Here is a 24,784-nt window from a genome sequence, read left to right on the forward strand (position 1 = left end):
TTATACTCATTACATTTAGTACATGTATTCGGTATGTCGGAGTCTAGTCTGGATAAATTTAACCTGGTACAATATTTAGAACGAAGTTGTTTACCAAAGGGTGCAGTATGATTTGTGGGCTAAAATAGCTCCCGCATTTCTTCGGGTCCGCGGAGGCATGACCGTAGAATTGAATTTCAATTTGGTCAATGTGTCCCCTCGCGTTAGACAGAGACTTTACTGTATACCAAAGATTACTCACTCCAGTGAAGAGGTTTCAATACTTCAAGTGTTCTACCCATTTCGTTCGCTTTTGGTTGCTTACCAGTTGCCAAATCACCACAATTGAGATCCCTCAGCCTTGCTAAAACAGCTGCTACTGCCGGGAAGTGTGGAAAATTGTTCGCACTTCTACTGGCCAGCGATTACGTCTGTAGGAATGGGTAGAGCCGCGAAGTTGTTCTCACTGAATTCGGTTCATAACATTTTTTTGTCATCCCAATGCTATAGTTTGGACGAAATTGATTCTCAACCACGCCTATCTCCCATATCATAACTTTGAAGTCGATCTGAAACGTTCATTTACTTTTCAAGGCCCCAGATATCGAACATGAGGACCTCAAACCATGCGGGTAATTTTTATTGAAAATATCGGTAAATCTCGCAGTTATTTAACTGAATTCAAAGGAGATGTGCCTCTGTGCCAAAAATGATCAAAATCAGATTATTACTTCTTGTAGCCCCCATATACCTCATAAACCGTATATATCGGTTAATATGTGCGATATCATAGCAAAATTATGTGAACGTACACCATCCTGGCTATGGTTTAGCTTGGTGGCGAAAATGAGTGAAATTGGTACTGGAATTACCTCAGCCCCATATGCTATATGTATATGATAGATTCTTTATTCCATTGGACTTTATGCCATAATTTATAAGCTCAATTTCGAGGACAAGGATTTCGAAAATACGCTGCCCTTTGCATTGAAATTTTACGGCTTCAAAGCTCTCTATATACATATAAACAAAGATTCCAAAAATACGATAAATCGAAAAGAAATGAGTTCTTACATTAATTAAATAAATTTATTCGCATGTTTTGTGTTATTTTGAGTGTAATTTTCATATCTTGCTATTTCTTCTGAACTATGTAACTATCTCATTAAGATATAATATTAATATTAATATTGATTAAAAATACTTATGTTAAACATATGCTGTAATTAATTATACTCAAATAAGCCAATTATTCAATTTAAATTAATTGAGACCTAATTTAAGAATTACAAGTAATTCATCAGCCCTAGACTACATACATATTTTATATATATTTATATGGAGTTTGGGAATCGGCTGAAACATTATAATGTGGTGCAAAAGTACGAATAAGATATAACTCACGAAATTTCATTTTACGTATGACTGAGATGGTTGTTGTTGTATAGGTTAGTTTGTGTGTTTTATTTGTTATTGTTTTTGTTTTTAGTTCAAAAGAAACTTATAGTAACTACAATTATATTATTTATATTATATTACAAACTCGCACATAAGTTATTCCTGCTTCCATTAAACAATAAATATGAGGTTGTGAGGCCTATAATTAAAACACTTAACTAATGTGTGAAAATTGAGTAACAAAATAAAATAAAATAAAAGCTTAACAACGAAAAATCATGCTCTCTATTTCCCCACACTTAACTACCGTGTCTAAAAATTTAAAACTTCCAGCCAAGTACTTAAGTCCATGTTTTGGGTAAACTATATGGTCCCAGACGCTTGTGCTCATCCACCGCGCGCACCGCAAAGTAGTAACGTTGACCTTCCTGAAACTGCGTCAGTGTAACGGCCATGGGCAGTAACATCGCTTTCACATCGCCCACATGGCGCCATGAGTCAACCGCTGGCGGACCAGATGTCTCTTGGTAGGCGTAAATCTGATAGGTGACGCACTCGGCAAAACGCTCCATGGAATCTTCCATGGTCCACGAGATGACAATGCCGTTCTCCAGGTTGCTGATGCGTATGGTGGGACGCGGCGGTGGCAGCTTCCAGCCCGGATTGAAGGGTTGCGGCGGTGTGTTTGGCAGTGGCGCGGGGTGATTGTATTTGCGCACCGGCGCTGGTATATTCGCTGGACTTATGTGCACACGCGTAATGCTGGTGCCGGGCGGCGTGGATATATTTGACATGAGTGCACTGTTATTCGCTTTGGACGCAGGCTGTTGACGCACATTTACCGCGGTCGGACGCACTGTTGGCGATTGACTGTGCGGCATGCGTGTAAGTGGTGGCACTGCACGCGCGCTATTCAATGTCTGTGTGTTGGTGTTGACGCCACGCTGCATTGGTGGCGTTGACGCCGCAGCGCTGGCCACCTCATCCTCATCGGTCAGATCGATGACTGCTTTTTCCTTCGGTTTGGCCGAAGTTATTGTCACACTGCCGACTGCTGGTGAAGCCTGACTCAACTGGTTCATGTAGTGATCCACGGGTGTGGCAGGCAATGCAGTCGTCGCTTCGACGGGACGTCGGAACTGTGACTGTTGCGGGGGTAAGCAACCAGCATTCTGTTTTGGAACCAATTTGCGACTGTGGAGGAATGTAATAAACATAACTTTTAGTATTTTATTCAATGTAAACTCACAAAATCTATACTCACATATTGGCGTTTTGCGTTTGCTGTCGCGCGTATTGTTGTTGTTGCTGTAGCTGTTGTGCACGCATTTGTTCATTGCTAGGGAAGCGGACAGGCCGTTGTTGTCCCGACGCCACACCTTTGTTCAACACGCGTGGCATGCCGGCAGCTTGTTGCGACGACGTCGCTGCTGCGGCTGTAGTTTGGGAACCCTGTGTCAAGGCCGTTTGCAAAACACCAGTATTTATGCGATACGAGGGCGGGCGCGGCGTTGGTGACATGCCGTTATCCACTGGCCGCTGTGGCGTAACCTTTTGTACACAACCACGTCGTGCATTCATGGCAGCCGCCACTGCGGCTGTGGTCAGCGCCGTATTACCCGAACGCGTTTCGGGCGTACTATTTGGCTGACGTGGCGGCGATGACGGTGGTGGCATTTGACCGCGTTGCGGTGATGTGGACACATGAGCATGGCTAGTGGAGGCAACAGCATCGGCGCCACGCTTAGTGGGCACGTACACTTGCAGACCGACAGCACGTGTGATTTTGACGGGCATAATGAATTGTGAATTCTTCGTTTCGATATCTTTCAACACCCGATTGTGCACCATTTCCAAATCACGAAACTGTTTTGAGATTTCAGCGATTTTCGCACGATGCGAGGTGATTTGCTTCTCTTGTCTGTCGATAGTTTCGCGCATTTCGGCGAATTCACTTTTGTGCACGATGGCCTCAACGACTTTCTGCAGCACCAACTCCTCCAAATCGGATTTGGTGAGTTTGTCGAAGTTCTTGCGAAACCGTTTGAAAAAGTCCAAACTTAAAGTTGGTGTGTCGTTTGAGAATTTCGGTGCTGGATAGAGTGGAATTGGAATGTCTGAGGCTATAGCACGCAGTTGTGGCAATACTTTTCCAAAATCGGTTTTTTCATCCGGCGTTTCCGATTGGGACACTTTGCTTTCAACAGCTGATTTTCCATCCGCGACCACACCGCCTTCAGTCACTTTCACTGTTTCCGTTTTTATAGCGTCCTCGGTGTTAGCTGATTCCTCCATTTTAGTCCTTTTATTTGCCACCTCTTCTACCGTATCGGATTTAGTTTCTTCTGCGCTTTTCTGTTCAACCTCATCGTGCGTTCGCTTTGTAGCAACAGCTGTTGACTGTCCCTGCGATTTTACACTGTTCTCGCCATCATTACTGTCCTCTGCGATCTTAATTACCTCCTCGTCTTTGGGCGCAGAGTCGGCGGATTTATTGCTGCTGCGCGATTCTTCCGATTGCTCAGCTTTCATGCTGTCATCACCCTCAACACTCATACGTAAACGTTTATTTGGTGGCTCTTCGGTTGTCTTCTCCTCACCTCCAGCACGACTATCGTCCTCCACGAGTTCTATGGCGCTGCTACTCTCAGCATCGTCAGCGTCATCTTCATTCTCCTGCTCATCTGCCGCATCGGCATCATCGTCACCACCAGTGCTGCCAGCTGTACCGATCTTTTCAATAGTACGTGTTTCTTGTAACAAATTGCTGCTGCTACTACAATTGCTATTTGTCTCATCGACAACATCTGAAGATTTGGATTTTGTTTCGTCGTCTTTTTGAGACGTTGTTGCAGATTTCTCACTTTCAAACTTGTCACAGGCATTATCGGAATTGTCTGACTGTAGCGCTGTTTTATCAGCTACATTCTGGTCTTTATCCGTTTTTTGTTCAATTTCTGTCTCACCACTATCTATTAGTTTGGACTTTGTTTCCTCTGCAGCACTTTCACTTTTATCAGTTTCCATCGTTTCTGCTTTTTCCGTAGCATCCTTGCTTTTTTCCTCCGTGTGCGACGATTCCTCGTCATCGTCGAGCAATAATACAACATCATCATCGTCATCTACATCCATTGATTTGGCATCCTTATCAACAACTTTTTTGTTTGCATCAACTTCGGCTTCCTTCTTCTCCTCCGCCTCCTTTTTGTCAACAAAGAAAATAATGTCGTCATCGGAATCTTCCGCGTCTGCAGATTTGCCTTTAGCATTAAGACTTTCCGACTGCTTATCAGTTTCAGCTGCCTCCACATCAGTTATATCGGCATTTATGCACTCTTTATCTTCATTTTTTCGGGTTTCCGCGGTTGTTACTGTTTTCACAATATCTTTGCTTTTAACTAATTCTTCAATGTTCTTTTCTACATTTTCGACTTCTTCTATGAACTTTCCAGTTGACTCTTTAGCTGCGCTAACAATTTTGTCCGGACTTTCTTCTATAATCTCACCACTAATTTCATTACAATCTTCCTCAGTTTCCACTTTTTCCGCCGTTCCATCTGCTTTATTGTTTTTTTGTTTTTCACTTTCCACTTTCTTCACCTTATCATTATCTTCATTTATGGTCGCTTTATCACTATTTTCAGGCTTACCCACTTCTTTGTCTTCCTTTGCATTCATCTCCTCAATACTTTTTTCATTTTCTTCATTAACTTCGGGTTCTACACCATCATTAACTGGCTTACTAACTTCTTCAGCAATCTCGGACCTTTCTACTTCCTCTTTCTCCACTGACTCTTCGTTTTGTTGTGCGTCTTTAGCAGATACTTCTGCCTCCGCTACCTCAGCGCCATCCGCGCAACTGCTTACTGCCTCCTCCTTGTCCGAGGACGATGTCTCAATGCAATCTTCGAGATCGTTAATTTTCGAGATTAACTTATCAAGATCATCGCCTGTATTGTGCAGACTAGTTGTCACTGTTGTTGTACTCTCCTCGACCTTATCAGTCTTTTCACCGAGTGCAGCTGCCGCTTTCGGCACCACCTCAGCCAGCAATTTATCAACCACATTTGCGCCACTATCATCGTCATCCTCACGCAACAGCTCCTCTTCCAATTCAGGGTTTACAGCCTCATTTAAATCGATGAGTTCATCGAGATCCAGACCATCACCGGCATCGGCGAAACCGTTTGAAACGTCACCGATTAAACCATTCTGTGGTAGATCTGAAAAGGGAGGAGTGTTTAAAAAATGCATAACTGTAAATATTTAACTGTTGGAGCTTGGATTTGTGCGCATAAGAAAATTGTACTATTTTCTATATTTTCCTCTAACTTTTTTGCGCAACAAATTTCCCGAAGTTCCATCAACTAAAACGCAATTAAAAGTTTCAATTTACCGTTTGTATTTAATAAATCACTTTTCAGTTTTGTTGTCTCCAATTCCGACATGACATCTAAGTCATCAGGCTTGCCATTACTGCTCGCTGTTGACAGCTTGTTGAAGTCGGTCGGTGTACTCTGTTTAACTTCCATCATTTTGTGGCTTGTGGGTAAGAGTATTTACTCTGAGTTATGCATTAAAGTTGCCTGCAAGAAAAAGTTAAAATTCCATCAAATAAATTATTGGGAGAAAACATGCGGATAAAGATTTCAAGACAGTTGGTTACACTAACTGAATAAAAATAGTAGGTTAGAATAGTTATACAACAAATGTGGTTCTTCGAGTTAAGCCTAGGTTGAAATTACGGTCTAATAACTTGACAAACCCAACAGTGAAAACCACATGCCATAATTAAGGAATACAACGAGAAAAGCACATAAAAACAACGTGCAATAAAACGTGCAAAAACAAATTTACGACAAACTATATAATTTAGTTAGAAGACAACAAAGTTGCATAGACCAAAAGTATAGAATCGACGGAAATTGTATGAAACACGCGAAACGTCGACAAACAATGCAGAAAAAAGAGCGCAAGAGAGAGGAGGATTGATAGTAAACGCAAAAAGAGCAATATCGAGGGAGCTGGAGAGAGCGAGCGTATGGCAGAGAGCATGTAAACAAAAAAGAGCGCGCAAATTTTGAACAAACAATAAACTATTAAAAGAACTGTTTTAAAAATACCAAAAATAACTGTTAAAAAATAAAAAATATTTAATTCGAAAAATATAAATTTTGACAACTTACAAACTTACGCTTTAAGACCGCTAAACTACCGTTACTACTACGGCTGTGATTCACGACGAACAAACACTCAAAAATACATACATACATACGAACAACAAAAACACACATAAACAAACTCCCCGGCGCTACTTGCAACTGCTAGACGAGTGAAACGAAAACACAACCGGCCAATTTCACGTGATACAAAGAACTGAAAATGTGGCGAGCATAAAATTTTGAACGAACTGTCGTCTTTGCTTGAATTCGACAGATAGATAGATAGAGCTCGTATGATTTCTCGTATGCCGACGATGAGCACCAGGTAGTTTTTTGGCTTTTTTGTTACACAGATCAATGGAAAATAGGTCGAGAAGTGTACGAATATAATGCGACAGAATGCTTTAGGGATCTAGAAGGGAGTATAACGGCATGTATTAATGTCTGAATATTTAATGTTGGTTTGGAGTTATGCACAAATTCATAAGTGTCATAAAACAAGCAACATGACATAGACATAATATGTGGAACGCATGTGGATCCTAACTGTGTTATGTCGCAACAAAACGTGTTGTTGGGCGTGTGTGTTTATGTGTTCTTTATTGAACGACTTTATGATATGTCTCGATAGTGTTTTTGATGGGTTAAGGGTCGTAAGCTTATAAGAAGTTCAATATTTGAGGTTAACTGTAAATGTTTAACTAGTATCACATAAAACCTCGAAAGCAAATGTCAAAACTATAAACCAACTTTGAACTTAGTCTATACGCATAGATAACCTTCAGCCCAAATTGTATGATTATTAGAGTCAGTAATATTACATAGTTACACGCATTTACATAAACATAGGTGAATATTGATGGATACATACATACATGCTTTAAAGTTGCGTAAATTTGACTATACATGACTGAGATATTCGCGATATTACACGATTAATATAGTTCGGCTGTGGACAGCTGCAGTAACACGAAAGCTGCTTTACACCGCAGCACTGCTAATTTAAAGCTTTTTCTATTAGCACAAAGCTTTTCAGCACAATTCAGTAGAAGCAAATTAAAATTTAATGAATGTCACATTTAAATAAAAACTCAAACAACAATCTTTTAAAGTATTGAAAATGGAATAATAAAGTATAAATGAAGGCAAAAGCAAAGTAAACAAAAATTATAACCTCAAAAAGTGGCATAAAGTTTTCAGTGATACTGGTACACAATAGGTCTATTATTATTATTTATGAGTTTTAGAAGCTCTATTCCAATAAAGAAATAATAGTTCTATACAGTTCGGACTCCAAACACAAACAAATATTAGACAACGCATCGCACCTAACAACAACCAAACAGTTAACTACCGAGCCGGCGGCGCCTAAACAACAACAATAAAATTGGCAAAGTAAACCCGTGAGTACGTTGAAGAGTTGTTGTTGCACAAAATGCATTTGCCGCAATTGCAACAAACACAAAAAATACTCATGCATCCATGATACAAATACACACATACGATCCACACAACATAGTATCCATGCTTGTGGAAGCTAAACTTATGCGACAATTTAAACAGTAGAACCGATTTCTCGGAACTTTAAATAAGTATAAAATGCAGATACAACTCTAGGTCCTTATGACGAAAAAGTTATAATTAAAAGAGAAGTAAGCAATATTAGATCTGGTAGCCATAATCCAGTAGATTTCATCGAATATGACATGTAGGTGAAGGGTAGTGATAAGCATCGAGTAGTTATTCAATAAGCAATATGTTCATTTCAAATACTCAGACTTCCGGAGTCAAGATAAGCCGCTTACAAAGTATGTAAAAGGTCGAAAATTTATGGACGGTATAGCAAATAATTGTAAAGCAAGAGTCAAATTGTAAGCATTGACAGACCGAAGAAACCACACACACACACCTAAACTTAGACGAACGAAAACGAACTGAGCACTGGAGTGCTGGAGTTGTGTGAGCGAGATAGTGATTTTCCATATGACATTTTAAATGAAGTGACAAGTTTCAAATTAGAAGCGAAAGATATCACAAAAATTATTAAAAAATATAAAATTTTGAACAAAAAAATGTTGTAGAAATATTTTTTCCTTTTCAAAACTGTTTGCACGATTTTGTTAGAGCCAAGCTTTCAGCACCTTCCCGCCATGGACAGGAATTTTCATTGCACACCTTTAATAATTTGATTTTTGTTTTGAGATAGTTTATCGAAAACAATATGGCGTACAAAACATTTTACACCGACCAAAAAGCTACAAAGTTGTCAAACAAGCAAAGCCAACACACGAGCACCCGGAGAGCCAGATGAAATATGTAAGACAACTAAAGCCGAAGCAGCTCGTTCGAATGATAAATCCACACATACTTATATAATTGGATGGTTCGACGAAGTATGGGTCCAAGGTGGAGGGGGTGAAGGTATAGACATTGTATGCACACGAATCGGTTGGAAGTAGATGTGTATACGTTGATGATTTTGTAAAATCGATGGGAACTTTTTATACAAAATTATTTAATAAAAAATTATAAAAGAAAAAAAATAATAATAAATAAAAAATAATAAAAAATCATAGGACAATGTCAAGCTTAAAATTGTTTCACGTCTATTATTTATTACGAATTGATAAATTGTTTAATAATGAAATTTACCTACTTATACAGACATTATAGATACATACTCACGTATAAACCTAATAGCTAAGAAATCCATCCAAACATCAGCTCAAGACAAGATTCCAGTTCTTAGTTGTCAAACAAATTTTTACAGTTATGTATCTCAAACGTACACATGTAGAGAGCGTAGCTAGCGAAACAATAACAAAAGCGAAGAGCACAAGTAAGCCAGCAAAGGATCTCTGAATTAGCGCCAAAGCTGTTTGTATGTGTGTATTGTGTTGCCATAGTGGTGTACGAAATAACAGCAACACAAAGTTCAAATCAAACGTACACATTCAGCACTCATACCAAACTTCAACCATATACAGTGTTGTGCAACGAAATAGTAACGAATTTGAGAATTGTATGTACAAACGTTTATTAGATTAATGACAAATCCTCTTTCTCTCAATTGACGATAAAGTATCTATCGCATAACTTATATCCTTAACTGTCCAAATTCCATTATTTAGTGTCCATGGAAATGATTTTGAAAAAGTCCGGCGATACTTCTATGAACTCAGTAGGGATATCAAATGTTTGTATTTCATTTAGAACCAGATTTTTTCTTTCTTCTTCTTCTCAAATCTGTTTAATATAATATTTTTCATCAAAGGGCTTAAATCCTTTAAATACTTAAGTAGCCAAAATTTGACTTTCGAAATATGTTTTTAAATCAATTACAGTATTTTTCTGAAATAACGAACACATTAATTGTCAGGCCTGTATGTTACATCGAATTTTTCGTTAATTCGAGTACTCATTTAGTGGTATGTTTTTCAATAAAAATTAGTTAAATATCCGTAAATTTGAGTTTAATAAATTGTTGTAGTAATTATTTGTTAAAAAATGAAAAACCATAACAAAACAATTGAAATCCAATAAATCCCTCCAAAATGGACCAATTCTGACACTTACTACTTTTATTTGGTGCTGATAAATAATTTTACGTTTTTTATAAAATTCAACATTTTTTCAATTTGCACATTTCTTTTGAATTTCTTCAAGTTTTATTTTTAGTTCTGGTTCGATGTTATTTGATTTTTTCTCTTTCTTCTCATGTTGTTTGTTAAACCGAGTACTTACAAATCCCCGATGTTCATTATTTAAGGTACACAATGTAATAAATTTGCTTGTTCGTTATAAGCGGTTTTCGTTAAAACGAATATTCGTTATTTCGGAAAACTACTGTACTTCATACATATATCAAACGTTTACTCTTTTAGGGTATTAAACTCTCTTTCTCACTCGCTCTCTCTCTTATGCGATTATGACTGATCTTCTAAACCAGTTGTGAATACCTGAATTCTCAAGCACTTTTACCACCTTAGAAGTTCATAAATACGTATTCAAGATTACAACAAAAAATGCATAGTGATATGTACTTCATATTGGAACATCACTGCTAATTAATTTCGCATGACTGTAACCATATGTGCATATAATATGTATAGAGATGGGGACAATAAAATAGGTGTGGCTATAATTTGCAATTATGTAGATATATAATTTATTATTAAGTTATTAATAAGAAGAGTTACACGATGCTTCCTGATAATTGGAAAGGATGTACTCAGGTCTGCAATATGGAAACCCTCTCATAATAGGAAAATTTAAATGAATGTTATGAGTTCAAATCAATGGAATTCTTTGGGGACTATAAATGTTCAATGTTCAACCAAATAAAATACGGAAGATGTTTCGGAAAAATAATGAGGACAGACGAATAACGTTACGGAGAGTATAGCACGTACACACACCCAAACTCACCACTGTGTGCAAATAGGTAGATACATAAAAATGTTGTATCTCTGGCAAGACGAGCAATACTTTATGCGCTATTTAGGTAACTGTCAGACAGCGGAGGCCAACCCATATCGTAGAATTGTGTATGTAAGTATATAAAGAAAACTATTATAAACGGCAAATGGATGTGTGGCCTTGGACTTGGGTGCCACATCGGTCCGTGGTAGCCAAAGAGAAACGTCAGTTCTTCAAAAATTTTAATAAATAGTCGAAGCAAACTCCAAATTTGCTAAATCTACAATTTTATAGAAATATCAAATAATCCAATAAAAAATCGCCAGCACCGTTGTGTAATAATTCCGCGACAAAACCTGTTGGCCCGAGTACAAAGCAATCAAAAAACAACAAATGCCAACAACTTTCAGGGGGAATAGCGCGAAGAAACGACACAAACCCAACGCGCGAGTTAATGAATGTATGGTCTTGATTATTACACATTCTTGTTGTTGCTAGCGAGCGTTATTTAATGCAGCAACTATGCAATATTTAACATATTTTTTGGAGTTAAATATATGTGTCTCAAATAAATTAGTGCAATAGTGATATTTTAAGGCATTGAAACTATAGCTTTACGACCGATAACTGACGACGCGATTGACAAACGCCAGTGGGCAAGGCAGACGTGCGTTTCGTGCTGTGCATATATGAGTATGTTTGGATGTGTGTGTATGTATAAGAGTACACGAGAGCGTGCAAAGAGAGCGGCATTTAATAATTGTCTGCTCAAGCAAATAAAAAGAGCAAAAGAATTCAGAAGTCGTAATATAGTTACACATTTTTAATAAAAATAAATTGCTAAAATTATTTTATGCAACATTTTTAGTAAATTTATGATTTTAACTTTTTTTTAAATTATTTAAATTTTAAATTATAAATTTAACTTTTTCTGTTATTTTTAAGTAAAGTTAAAAATATAATATAAAAAAATATGATAAAAATCTCTAAACAAAATCATGAAAAGATGTTGCCACCTCGTTAATTATTTATATAGTTTTATTAATATAAAAACACTCCTATATACATTTGAGTATAATATATATGTACATACTTACATATATACTTATGTAAATGCACAGTACCATACCGATTGTGTATGTATACCGTGATGACCTACACACGCACTCGAAAACTAACTAAAGATTACTTACCGATAACCAGCTCAGTCCCTATTCAAAACTTTTCCGCTCGACGGATTTTCTAAAATTACATCGTTTCTGCGCAAATTTTCCATATTTCTTCACTAGGGCACACCTTTTACACAATTGTAGGTAGCTTTAGCAGAAATATTAAGAAATTGCATACTCGTATGTACAGTTGTGTAATTTATAAACGAACAAACAAGAAACCTGTAGGCATAACAGAGAGTAAGAGAGCGCTAAAATAAGTGGCAGAGAGTAAATAAGAGTACCAGAGTGGTATAGGTGACATCACTATTTTACTATAATTCTATATGCATCATCTTCTTAAAAACAAAAATCATTGAATTATAAAAAAATTTGGACCAGGATTAACTTGGAAAATTATTTCAAGTGTAGCAAAGTGAACGCCAGAGCATGATGCTAAAGATACTATGTAGACAACAGCATGAAGATAAGCGCGCAAATGCTGTCTCTAGGTACAACGTGGATATGCACGAGTATGACAAAAGGTATGCAAATACTTGAAATTGGCGAGTTAGATATTGAAATAAATTTGTTAAAACCTACAGAAAGGTAACATTTTACAAAAAAGTTGTGCTACAAATGCTGGTCTGCAACCAAATTGCTCAGCACCTCAGGGACATGTGAGAGGTGCTGACGAACAAAAGCTGGCAGATTGAAGCGCAGAGCTGATGATTATTGAACGGCAAGTAAGCGAAAGTGTGCGGTGAGTATTTTGTGGGTTAATTAAATGTAATTAGAACGAATTCGAACAAGAATTTCGAGTGATTTTTTTTTTTTTTTAAATAATAGTACTGTATAAGAGAATTTTGAATTTAATAAAAAAAAAATATTTTTTAAATAAGAATATTTTCATATATAAATCGTAACTATAAACAGAAATTCAATCAGGGCCGTTTAAATCCGGTATGTCATCGAACTAAAATACCGAGATATATACCAAAACTGAAAACAGGCAAAGTCCAAAGCAATAATCACGGGGGAAAAGTAGATTGCGGTGAGTGAATATGCACAAACAACCATAGATAGAATCCGGACAAGCATTGGTACACTCGTATGAAAGCAGAAAGAAGAGCACCCGCGCTTGCCTGCTCAAAACCAGCGCTAAATAACCAGTATCGACAAATGTGTGCGACTGCGATAGAATGATATAGGGAAAATATATATATAAATATATATGTGCAGAGGTGTAAACAAGCGTAGGTACATATATTTTTCAGAGAGCAAAATATCTGTCGGATTATGAAAAGATATACACCCATATATACTGTATAAATTAAAATTTAAGAAATTATAACACAGAAAACTGTTAGTTGCATTTGAGATACATACATATTAATAAAGAATCATAGAAGTTGCAGCCATAAAATCACAATATGACAGAGTCGCTTTTTGGTATCAACCAACGACTCGTCGTCGTTCCCCGTTTAGCGAAAATGTGTGGAAAAAACCGAACGCGAATAAAGCAAACACACATAAGAGTAACCGAATGGTTGGGTTGACGACTAAATAAAAATAATATTAAAATAACTATAAATATGTATACTTTCATTTAATGTGTAGATATTTATTGTTTCATCTGCAATCGAGTGTACATCTTCCACTTTGGGTATGGGTCCTCTGCGAATCTTAGAAGATTATATGCCATACATGTCAGTATGTAAACAATCAGATATTGCATACAAATCTATAAACTATCTGAAGAACAATATCAAAACTTTGCATTATTAATGATAAAATTTGCGCAATAATATATCGCATACGATTTACGTAAGTATCATAAAGGTGCTCGATGATATCTACAACCTCGCACTGCCCCCGCAATCTATGCTATATTTATGTAAGTAGGAGTATGTACTTGCTAGTATAGCTAGGAATAATAGTAGTAGAGACATATTTTTACAGTTATGTACATAATCATTGTAGTAGCGTCTAAAATCAAGATTTTCTTTAAAACGTGGTTCAAAGCCCCTGGAGTTTTACTTTAATACTGCATATTACACGATGTAAATTTATAACGTAGAAACTCAAGTACAATATCTGTCGTTGCTTCGTTTCTGTTGATAGCACTTAATACAAAGTAACGCCGCATATAAGCGGAATGTACGATGCCAAAGGCACGAGCACGATGTCAGCCATATTGTTTTCGGTCGAAAATTATTAAGCGAAAATTTAGTTTCGTTAGTTTTGCACATATTTATGTATATTTATATATTCATACTTATTTATTTGCGTTATTTTAATTTAAAATTATTTTCCGTTAAAAACCTCATTTTTCAAAATTAAATAATTCCATACGATCGAAGGGTCACCTTAACCTTAATTTTTATAACCGTAATTCTTACGGTGCTTATGAAATCGGTTCAGATTTAAGAAACCGAAATATCATTATCTTTATGCCAACGGTTTTGTTTCTCTTTTTATATAGTATGTATCATGCAGTACTCTTCGATTCGATATCTGCTGGTATAGCATTATATATGTTTGTGTATATCTGTGTGCGTGTATATAGAGCATGTTGTTCACATTTTCTCGCTCTGCTTCTTTTTCTCTGCGTCTATAATATCGATTGAAGCAATTTTTGAGGTTATGTTTCTCGTAATCGTGGGCAATTACGTAGGTATGGAATTTTACCCAGTCTGTATTGTCTATTTTCCAATCAAGAATTCGAATTACGGATCTTACTTTATTGATCACTCAATCTCATACAAACGTAGTAATGTTTCGTCTTTAGTTTTCTTCCAACATTTCGTTGTTAAGAAATTAAGGGTTTATTGCAAAAAACAACTGTTACAATAAACAAAAAACTAGATTTACACCAGTAAGATGATAAAACATAAAACGATTTTGTTGAGCATATTGTGATATTTTGTTGGAACGATGCTATCCTCATGCTATGTACATTATTTCGAATAGGGTTGCCAACATTCGGACAACAACATTTGGTGGCGCAATGTACAAAAATTGTTCGTATGGTACTTATGGTTCGTATGAGACTTTAAAATAAACTCAAAACTTAAATAAAGCCTTATTGTTGTATTTGGAACTTGCGCTGTCTTTTTCTTGATTTATCATTATATGCCAAAAACTCCATTTTAAATATTTTATAAGACTCTTCTTAAGTAATCATCAAGCAATTTATCATATATATTCAGTATATCTAAGAGTCCGTAACATAATATTAATAATAAATCATGCATTAAACTCTACAAATAACAACCGGTGAAACATGTAGTCCCATTTTGTATATAAACAAATAATGTTGCAATTCTTGGCAACTCTACTAACTATTAAAAGTATATGGATATGTAATTTGCAATCAGACAATAGTGAATTTCAAGGCGGGAAGCTAGAATTTGTTAGTAACTAGAAAATACTATTACAATTAATATAAAATACTGTAAATGAGAGATAATAGTTAGAAGTTAAAATAGAAACAAACTTACTCTTAATAGAATATTGGGTATTCAATGCACCAAAAATGCATAACAAGCTCGTCCTCGTTATGCTTTTGCAACACAAACTCACGAGTGTCAGATATAAATTATTTATTTAATATTTCACTCTATTTAAGCTTTTTTTCTAATAATTGTCACTTTTTATATCCAATTTGTTTTTTAATCATCCACATTCGTCCGTCCGCAACTACACTCCATAAGCATTCACAAACAACAATAATTCTGGGTTTGTTTAATAGGCGGCAACAGACAGGCAAGTGACAGCTGTCAGGTGAATGAACTAAAAACCCTGCAGCGTTGCAAATATAAACAAATTAAGATCTAAATTTATTAATATTTTTAATAACAATATTAAAGAAATGCTTGTATTTAATAACGAACTTAAAAAATTTTGATAAAAGAAAAATTCAAAGATACCCATCTTACATTCATATACTAAAATAATTTCTTTAAAATTTTACAAAATCGCAGTTTTAAGATTCATTTCAAACTGTACCCTCACAGTTTTGTTGAGCAGAAGCTCTGGCTATGAATCAAAACAAAATGCAAAACAGCTGTTTCTTTAAGGAGTTTGCAACAAATGGAAATGTTGAGGTTAGCGTAATTATATAGTGCAAAGCAAATTGCAGTTTGCAAAATGAGTAATTTATTAAATATCACCGTAAACGCAACCGCCAATATTTTTCGTGCCAGCACCTGCCGTTTGCTGCATCGCACACCGTTTGCTACGCAAACACTAAAACAATCGTTTACATCGAAAGCACCATTGCTCAATAAACCACTAATTACATTAAGAGCACCGGCACGTAATCGTTCTTCACCTGTATTCGATGTGAACACAAATGTCACCAAGGATGTGATACTATTCAAATACGAGAATCCTAAATACTACAATGTGTTGAATATCTTTGGCTTATGTCAATTCGTATTTTGGACTTACCTATCGCATTTTGCGTTTACAACGCTTAAAGATGCGCCCGTGCAGGAAATACCGGGAGAAGAGTTAGCGTGGTATCAACAAATAAACTTGGGTGAAAATAAATACAGAAATGGCATCACAACAATATGCTTTCTAATAGGTAATGTATATAGTTACTTTGTTGCAATAGGTGTAATCAAACTAATTATCTTTACTATGTTTATAGGCTATGGTATACTTTGTGCCAGCTGGATGTACACTTTACGTTCTGTGCGTTACCTCATCCTACGTAAAGGTGGAAAAGATGTTGCGTTTGTTACCTATGGTCCCTTTAACAAAAACCGTATAATGACCGTGCCACTGAAATGTGTTTCTGCGCAGGAATCTCGTGAATTGGCTCGCAACCAATTGCCCATCAAAGTAAAAAATCGTTCACTCTATTACGTACTCGATATGCGTGGAGAGTTTAAAAATCCACAATTGTTTGACTATACCGCAGGCTTGAAGCGTCGGGTTGATTGAAATAAATTAACGTGTACTGTTATTTCTTAGTTAATACAAACTGTTTATTTACTCATATTAAGTCTTAGTTAATAAAAATTGTTACTGATAGTTGAATCTTATTTACTTAAAAACGAACTTATCGATGTACAGCTATTTTGTAGGTTTCAAAATTAGTAGACTGGTTCAGGTTGTTGTGTGATTAGTAAACCGAAACGTTTTTTGATGGTCAAACGTTGGCGTGAATATTTATCTTCCGGTGAAAAGCGTGCTGGATGAGCAGATATTGTAGGCTGTCCATCTTCAGTGCGTTTCTAAAAGGAAAATATATTTATTCATTACTATATTCAATTCGAATTAGAGATATAATAATTTACCTTCAGAGTATAAACACGCTCTCCGTTTTCGTTTAAAGTGTACATCAGATACATTTTTGTAAATTTAAATTATTTAGAAAACTCCTGAAATCAAGTTTGTTGTTCGCACGTGTTTTGCACAGTTTGTAAGAAACACAAATGTCAATTTGAGAACGTCAAAACGAAAACTTATCAATTGTGAATGGTGATTGCAACAGCTGTTAAAATTCAGCAAGTTACCACTTTGTTTAAATTACTTACTCTTTTAAAAGAGAGTTAGTAGAACGAATAAATGTAAAATATTATTATTCTATAAATACAGTATTTTATAAAATATACAAATAGTTTTATAAGATTTGATTCATTAACACATAAAAGTTTTAAGAAAATATTTATTCCCATAAAATATATGCTCTGGTAGCCTCTTCAAACGAGAAGAAGAAGATGCACAATAATTTTCTTTGTTATGGACGAAACGATTTCTGCTAGAAAAATAATAACTTACAAATAAAGTTAGTTTTGGCCACAGATTTTGGAAAACTAAACAACAACACATTTTCTACGATTGTGATTGATAAGTATTTGCATTCGAAATAGTGTTAAAGAGCTTAGAATGCTGGCAAAACAAATGTGAGCAAAACGGGCGGTGTACAATAAACCCAGTGGAAGTAAGGAGTAATGGTTGTAATTTGCAAATCGATTAATATTTTATGGAAAAATGAATTAAAAATTTGCAATTAAATTATAAACAATAAAAATGTTTAGGAATAAAAACCGATTGACTAAAAATGTAATCTTCTTGCAACAAAGTGGAGATTTACACACATAGACGTAGGACGAAAAACAATTGGATGTGGGAGAGCAGCTGTCGAATGCATTGAAAGTGGCGCTGATTAAAAGGTAAAGAAGAATTAATGTACAAAGAAGTATTGAGTATTTAGTAAACATATTAATAAAAAATATGAACCAACTTGATAACCCATGTATACATATCTACATGTAATATTAGTATGAAGGTTTAAAGATCAAAGTTAATGATTTGTACACAAATATGCGAAGAGTGTATTGTACAATGTATAGGAAATGCTTCTTATCTCTTTAAAAGTTCACTATTTATGTATATATTACGCTCATTGGTATTATATATGTACATATGCGTGTATAAGTGATTGTAGTATGTCTCTATGTGCGTTTAGTCTTCTTCCTTTATATAGTGATATTAATTTTATTTTTTCGTACATTTTTAGGTACAATAATGCGATTAAAAACATTCAGCCATGCTAAAGCCTTCCATGACATCTTTAATATATCACCACGATTGCTAACATCGAAATTACGACTTAAATAGTGATCACATTAATATTTACATTAAAATGTTGGCAACCAAGTGAATTAAAGCTTATCAACATTGTAGCAATGGAATCAGTATATGAATATAACAGTGATCGCAAGATTTGCACTAGTTAAAAGCGGCACCGCAGTCAGACTTTATCAGATAGCTACATCCATACTTGTACTCCCGCCAAAGTGGTACATCAGCAAATAAGTTTTGTGATATTTTCGTCTATTACATATAAGTACGATAAAAATCGAGTAATATAATAATAACAAAAAACAAATATCTTAAACGACAAATACAACCAAGAAAACTTACAACTATTAGAAATTAATTAAGGACGCCGTATTTCAACATATATCTACCAAATCGAAATTAATCAAATACTTTATAAGCATAAGCAACATCGATCAATAGCCACCGTTCAACTTTACTTATAAGCTACACGCTCCTTACGTTCATTTCCACCCAACAACCTCACCACCGTCAACACGTCTACCATTCAGGTTGTAATGTTGTCCGACGCTGATGAAACCGATGAGTTGGACACCATTGCCGATGTTATGGGTTTGCGCTCACAAAATCGCCTCAATACATTTCGTGAAATGTGGTATCACATATTCCTTTGGGCGCTCTTCTCCTCCATTTTCATACACACATGCGCTGCTTTGGTTGCTTTTGTGACACTACGCAAACACAAATTCGGACGCTTCTTCTCGATACTGATTCTAGTAATGGGATTTCTGTCGCCAGCGATGAGTGGCATAGTGAGCAGCGCCGTGATAGCATTCGTGCATCGAGCCTCCAGTCTGCCAATGTCGCCAATATATGCAATGGTGTGGGGTGTTGGACAAACGATAGTGTCGGCGTGTTTAGGTTTTACACGAATTCTGGCTACACTCTAGAAATTGGGCGCTTTCAATGGGGGGGGGGGGGGGGGACATATGTTGGTTAAGTGAGTGAGTGAGTGACTGACAGACGGACAGTTCCAAATACACATACAGACACACACGTAAAGTCTTAGTGATAAACGCCTAGTGTTTTAAGTATAACATAATTATTACGATTGTAAAAAAAAAATTAAAATTATAATCTATATTTATAGTAAACAAAAATACCAGTCCATAAATGTTCATATATTGCTAATTTATATTCTACATGTGTTTATGTAATAAGTTTTCTTACAAAAATATGTCTTAGTTATCCATTATGCTCCATATAATGTAATTTTGTGCATATTATCTATACATAATTTTTGCTTTAGTTTAATATTTGCTTTATTGACTATTTATCGAAATTATATACACCAAAAAAACAAAAACAAACAAATTAAATAAATCATAAATACAAGTATTCGCAAACGCATTCATTCATTAATAAGACATTTTACATGCATTAATGACTCAGTAAGCGAAATATGGTGATTAATGAGTGCATGCTAATATTGTAAAAAAGTAGCATAAATTAATTACTCACTTCATACTAAAATATAAAGTTTATAATTGGGCTTTTAAAATAAAATAATTAAATACTATGAACTACCGGAGTGCAACCCACGCCATGCTACATGCCAACGAACTTAATTTTAACTGTCTAAGAAATTTGTACAAATTTTCGGCCAATTAGTCTTACATAAATATTTCCTTAAAATATCATGAAAAAAGTAAAACACATAAAAACTACACCTATGTGCAAAATATTCGATCGTAGTTTATTTTCGGCATTCACATAACTCTTAATTTTATTTCGTGTAAAGCAGTTGGCTCACATATCAAAAACGGATTTATCTCACAATAATTTTCAATTGGACAGGTTTCAAAAATTGAATATAACTGGCAAGCTAAACTATTGGCATATACGGAATGTGTAAGATTGTTAAGTTTCTCTATTAAAAACATGTTCATAAAATTATTAATTTCGTTGCATAAAAAAACATTATTTATTATTCGCATTATAAATCCATAAATCGATTCATGTGTCGAGTGTTTTTCTTTTCCTTTGTATGTACGTATACCAAAATAAGCATTACTCGTATAATATCGATTCACTTTTGCCAAATTGAAAGAAATGGCAAGTCCAAAAAAACTAAGAACAATCACAATATTCGCTAAGATTTTAATACTCAATTAATATCGAAATATGTGTATGTGAACTCCATAGTACAGTTAATTTATTCTCTATAAATCTACGTAATTGACAACAATATAAATAATAAAAACAGACTAAATCGGTTTATATCTTAATTCATGCGAGTAATCGCTTAGGGATGACAAAAATATTTAAAAAAAAAATCTACAAAAAAAACTAAAATTTTGTTGGCGAACAGTCGGGTCCACAGCGTTTTGAATGTACAATTTGTCAAATTACTTAAGCAAATATATACATACATACTTACAAACCAAGATAGGAAAACAAAAATTAGTAAATATTGTATAACAAAATTACGGAATATGAAAATATGTGATTTTTAATTATAACTGATTAACAAATACTATTAGCAATTGTGCATAATTAACCAAATAATATTCTAATTTACGATATTATATTAAATAATTATACTTATAAATATTTAGTGCTAGGCCACACATTAGACCATATAAAATTAATTAATGAAGAAATGACTAATTAAATACATAAACATATATTGAAAAGCCTAATATTAATGTTTAAATAACGCTAAGGAATAAACAATAAACAAGTGGTAAAAAAAAACAAATAACATTTAAACAATTTTTCTTCTGTATAATTTCTATAATTGATAAATTGTTGTATCTATATTCAAATTCATACGCACGTTCATTTCAGAAATTGTTTTGCAGTTTTATTGAATAAACTAAATGATTGCATTCGGATCTCTGCTATTATACAACATATGTAATTTTCCGCTCAATACGTGACCAATACGCCTATCCGCTTGCAATGGCTGTGGTGCGCCGCGATTGATCTTTAAATCGGCCATAACCTTTTTCTCTTCATCTGCATCTCGTTCGTATGCATCCATAAGTCGTTTTGGACATGGATATTGTGCGATTATAGTCTCAGCTACTTCCAAGGTGACTAATGGCAAACGATTTAAGTGTTGTTGCCAAAGGCGCCCTAAACCGTTTGTACCGACTACACGCACACACTGTTTCTTATCATTCGCCAGGAATTTTTTGAATGAGCCTAAAGACTCGGCTCTTTGTTGCTTGAACGGTGCTTCCGCTATGGCTTTGGTGAAACGTCGTAACATAGCAGCAATTTCACTAGCTACTGGTGGCACCTGCATTGTGGCTACTTGATGTAGAACTTGTAAGTCTATGAGTACAGAATTGATAGTGTGCGAATCGTTTTTACTTCGTTCCGCTAATAGCGCTACAGTGGGTTGCTTATTTGGATAATGTTGTTCTAAACTTTTCGCTATTTCAGTTGCTGGTTTATTCTTAAGTTCATGTGTAGTAAAGAATTGTATAACTTGATTTTCAGTTTCCCACTGCGCGCTCAGCGGTGAATCCAAACACTCAGTAGGCAGTAATTCGCGTTGGCCTGATTGACGTTCCCAAATTACACACAATTTTGAAGGTAAATTGCGTACTGTATATTTTATTTGAAGTTTTTCCATTTCATTTGTTAGATCGTTACCAAGTCCCGGTACGTTAGATGCTAGTATATCGCTATCCAAAACTAAGCGTACATATTTGTCGCATTCACCCGGTTTCATACGCTTCTGCTGATCGCGAATTGCTTTCTTTTGTAGTTTATCCGCTTTTGTGTCCATTTTATTTAATATTAAAACATTAAATATAGAAATTATATTTTTAAAAACTTTACCGCCTTTGTAATTATTTGTTATTTGATTGAGTAAATGTGACAGCTGACTTACAGCGACATCTGTGATGAAAGTACAGAACGATTTGATAAGAAAGCAACAAAACAAGCAAAAATTTGTTAAAAAAGTATTAATTTCAAAAGTTGTCAATGTCAGATCACATTAAATTTCCTTATACTTCGCTCATAGGTAGAAGTTCGGAATCTTTGAAAACTTTATTTTTTAATGAAACGCACATTATAATGTATACAATTTCAGATTGTAAAATTATTCGTTAAATGGTGTGCGTTATTAAATAGCGGCAACCATGGCGATGAAAATCAGCTGGTAATTGCTTGTAAGCATCGCTGAAAACGAAAGAGAAGACTAAAGCGGAATAGGAATACAAAAGTGATTTTTCGAAAGACACATATGTATATATAAACTTAAATTTGCATTTAATGCCATCAGTGTGGAGTGCTAATATAAATTATTCTTTAAACGTTTATTAAAAGCAACAATTATCAAAATGAATCCAGAGGTGGTAAGTATTTTATACTCTGAATATCGATATCTATTTAATAAAATATGTGTGTGCTTTTAGGAATTACATGATAGCGATGAAAGTGACAGTGATTTTTGCCCAGAGAAAGAAGCCGGCATTGAAGTTTCAGAAGAGGCTTCCAGTGAAATTTCGAGTTGTAGCGACGAAGATGCCGGTAGCCCTAAAAATACACACAAAAAACCACCAAGTAAAAGTTCCGATAGCACTAAAAAACAAGTGAAAAAAGTAAAAAGTAGAAAACGTGCACGTGCCGCCCAAGACGAGGTACATTCGAGTGATACAGATGATGATGAGCGTACGACAGCAGACTCAGAGCGCAAGCGCAACACGCGACAAACAGATGCGGCGAAACGACTATGTAGTGGTAGAGAAAAAGACACCTTAGAATCGGAAGAAGAAGATAAATCTAGATCCGATGCACTTTGGGCAGATTTCCTGGGCGATGTGAAACCTAAAAATTCCGAACCAACAACAAAAGCCAAAGCGCAGGCAAGTACTGCCACCGTCAATGGCGTATCCGCAGCCAGTGCGACTAATGGACTCCATACTCCAAAGCAGCCTGCAGTTAAAAGCGAAGAAAAAAAATCTACCTCTGATGAAAAACCAGCAGAAATGAAAAAAACAGTTAAAGTTACAGTGACCGAAGTTTTGGATTTTGCGGGTGAAGAAGTGCGTGTAGAAAAAGTTGTCAACGCTGATAGTGTTAAAGAGAATAAAGAGACGGTGAAGCGTCCAGTAGCAAGCACATCTGCATTGAGAGCTGGTTTGCCAGCGGGTTTAAAAAGACCAATGGCTGGTGGCAGCGGCGGTGGCAGTGGTTTAGGCTCAATACTCAACCAGATCGGCAAAAAGAAGAAAATATCCGTACTAGAAAAGTCACAGTTGGATTGGAAGAGCTTCAAGCAAAACGAGGGTATTGAAGAGGAGCTGCAAACATTCAACAAAGGCAAAGATGGGTAGGTGTTTACATATTTTTGGTGTAAAAGCACTACAGTTACTTAATAAATAAATATTTATTTATTATTTACATATATATTTTCCACTTTCAGCTACTTGGAGCGCCAAGATTTCCTACAACGCACCGATTTACGACAGTTTGAAATTGAAAAGAACCTACGCCAGTCAAGGCGCACCAACTAAATCCTACCATAGTTTTATAATTTACTATAATTAATATTTAAACAAATTTAAATTGACACATTCTGAACTAGCTATGTAATTATTTAAATACATAAGTAACTGATACAAATTATATGCTACATTTACATATATATTCATAAAACTTATTTGGTGTTGTTCAAATTGACCACTTGATAACCGCCTATTGTATTCTACATATAATAAAACACATACTATGAAAACAATATTCATAGAAAATAGCAACAACTATAAAACAGGAATGCTTATTGGTAAATGTTGTGGATCCATAATTATCAACAAGAGGAATATTTAATAAAGTGAAAATCAAATACTATAAATGTATGTGGGATTATCAAATAAAGTGACAATTAGCCAGAACCTTTTGGATTTACTTTTACTGAGTATATATTGGAGAGTTATTGCGGAGAATTGAAGTTTGCTGCTTAAGTCTTTTGTGTCAACTTAAAAATTGAAAGCGAAAATCGAAGTTGCAAATTTTTTTTCAATTTCAGTTGGAGAAGTAGTACTCTTTAATTTCATACTCTTAAACGAAGAGCAA

At 35.2% G+C, this 24,784-nt stretch overlaps 6 protein-coding genes across 10 annotated transcripts; 3 read left to right on the forward strand and 3 right to left on the reverse strand.

Annotated features, from left to right (window-relative positions):
• Nucleotides 1-1,438: 1,438 nt before the first annotated feature.
• Nucleotides 1,439-15,845, reverse strand: LOC105212102 (activating transcription factor 7-interacting protein 1). Of its 5 annotated transcripts, none has more exons than XM_011183878.3 (4): nt 15,610-15,845; nt 5,774-5,963; nt 2,642-5,600; nt 1,439-2,571 (listed from the first exon to the last, which is right to left on the reverse strand). In XM_011183878.3, the coding sequence occupies exons 2-4, from the start codon at nt 5,910-5,912 to the stop codon at nt 1,719-1,721; spliced, it is 3,951 nt and encodes a 1,316-aa protein (XP_011182180.1). In that variant the 5' UTR covers nt 5,913-5,963; nt 15,610-15,845; the 3' UTR covers nt 1,439-1,718. The 5 variants fall into 5 exon arrangements, with proteins under 5 accessions (XP_011182180.1, XP_054091254.1, XP_011182182.1 ...); XM_054235279.1 differs by lacking the exon at nt 15,610-15,845 and adding an exon at nt 12,152-12,882; XM_011183880.3 differs by lacking the exon at nt 15,610-15,845 and adding an exon at nt 7,415-7,675.
• Nucleotides 15,846-16,166: 321 nt separating this feature from the next.
• On the forward strand, nt 16,167-18,066 carry LOC105212105 (transmembrane protein 223). Its single transcript, XM_011183882.3, has 2 exons — nt 16,167-16,700; nt 16,767-18,066. Exons 1-2 carry the CDS (start codon nt 16,259-16,261, stop codon nt 17,060-17,062), a joined length of 738 nt encoding a protein of 245 aa, XP_011182184.1. The 5' UTR covers nt 16,167-16,258; the 3' UTR covers nt 17,063-18,066.
• Nucleotides 17,077-17,559, reverse strand: LOC105212104 (H/ACA ribonucleoprotein complex subunit 3). Its single transcript, XM_011183881.3, has 2 exons — nt 17,419-17,559; nt 17,077-17,355 (listed from the first exon to the last, which is right to left on the reverse strand). The coding sequence occupies exons 1-2, from the start codon at nt 17,470-17,472 to the stop codon at nt 17,215-17,217; spliced, it is 195 nt and encodes a 64-aa protein (XP_011182183.1). The 5' UTR covers nt 17,473-17,559; the 3' UTR covers nt 17,077-17,214.
• A 1,179-nt stretch (nt 18,067-19,245) lies between the features above and the next one.
• On the forward strand, nt 19,246-19,825 carry Tmem170b_1 (transmembrane protein 170A). The gene has a single exon (XM_054235280.1). The coding sequence runs from the start codon at nt 19,246-19,248 to the stop codon at nt 19,636-19,638; it is 393 nt and encodes a 130-aa protein (XP_054091255.1). The 3' UTR covers nt 19,639-19,825.
• Nucleotides 19,826-21,532: 1,707 nt separating this feature from the next.
• LOC105212107 (crossover junction endonuclease EME1) lies at nt 21,533-22,597 on the reverse strand. The gene has a single exon (XM_011183886.3). It carries the CDS (start codon nt 22,488-22,490, stop codon nt 21,567-21,569), a length of 924 nt encoding a protein of 307 aa, XP_011182188.1. The 5' UTR covers nt 22,491-22,597; the 3' UTR covers nt 21,533-21,566.
• A 144-nt stretch (nt 22,598-22,741) lies between these two features.
• LOC105212108 (craniofacial development protein 1) lies at nt 22,742-24,603 on the forward strand. The gene is made up of 3 exons (XM_011183887.3): nt 22,742-23,064; nt 23,125-24,041; nt 24,135-24,603. The coding sequence occupies exons 1-3, from the start codon at nt 23,050-23,052 to the stop codon at nt 24,223-24,225; spliced, it is 1,023 nt and encodes a 340-aa protein (XP_011182189.1). The 5' UTR covers nt 22,742-23,049; the 3' UTR covers nt 24,226-24,603.
• The last annotated feature ends 181 nt before the right edge of the window (nt 24,604-24,784 follow it).

Source organism: Zeugodacus cucurbitae, chromosome 6 (genome assembly GCF_028554725.1).
Source record: "Zeugodacus cucurbitae isolate PBARC_wt_2022May chromosome 6, idZeuCucr1.2, whole genome shotgun sequence".
Lineage (NCBI taxonomy): Eukaryota > Metazoa > Arthropoda > Insecta > Diptera > Tephritidae > Zeugodacus > Zeugodacus cucurbitae.

Coding starts and splice junctions, on each gene's coding strand:
- LOC105212105 (XM_011183882.3), top strand. CDS start 16,259: ATGAGTAATTTATTAAATATCACCGTAAACGCAACCGCCAATATTTTT. Junction 16,701..16,766: donor AACAATATGCTTTCTAATAG/GTAATGTATATA, acceptor CTATGTTTATAG/GCTATGGTATACTTTGTGCC.
- Tmem170b_1 (XM_054235280.1), top strand. CDS start 19,246: ATGTTGTCCGACGCTGATGAAACCGATGAGTTGGACACCATTGCCGAT.
- LOC105212104 (XM_011183881.3), bottom strand. CDS start 17,472: ATGTATCTGATGTACACTTTAAACGAAAACGGAGAGCGTGTTTATACT. Junction 17,356..17,418: donor AGCGTGTTTATACTCTGAAG/GTAAATTATTAT, acceptor TTTTCCTTTTAG/AAACGCACTGAAGATGGACA.
- LOC105212102 (XM_011183878.3), bottom strand. CDS start 5,912: ATGATGGAAGTTAAACAGAGTACACCGACCGACTTCAACAAGCTGTCA. Junction 5,601..5,773: donor TGATTTATTAAATACAAACG/GTAAATTGAAAC, acceptor CTCCCTTTTCAG/ATCTACCACAGAATGGTTTA. Junction 2,572..2,641: donor CAAACGCAAAACGCCAATAT/GTGAGTATAGAT, acceptor ATTCCTCCACAG/TCGCAAATTGGTTCCAAAAC.
- LOC105212108 (XM_011183887.3), top strand. Junction 24,042..24,134: donor TTCAACAAAGGCAAAGATGG/GTAGGTGTTTAC, acceptor TTCCACTTTCAG/CTACTTGGAGCGCCAAGATT.
- LOC105212107 (XM_011183886.3), bottom strand. CDS start 22,490: ATGGACACAAAAGCGGATAAACTACAAAAGAAAGCAATTCGCGATCAG.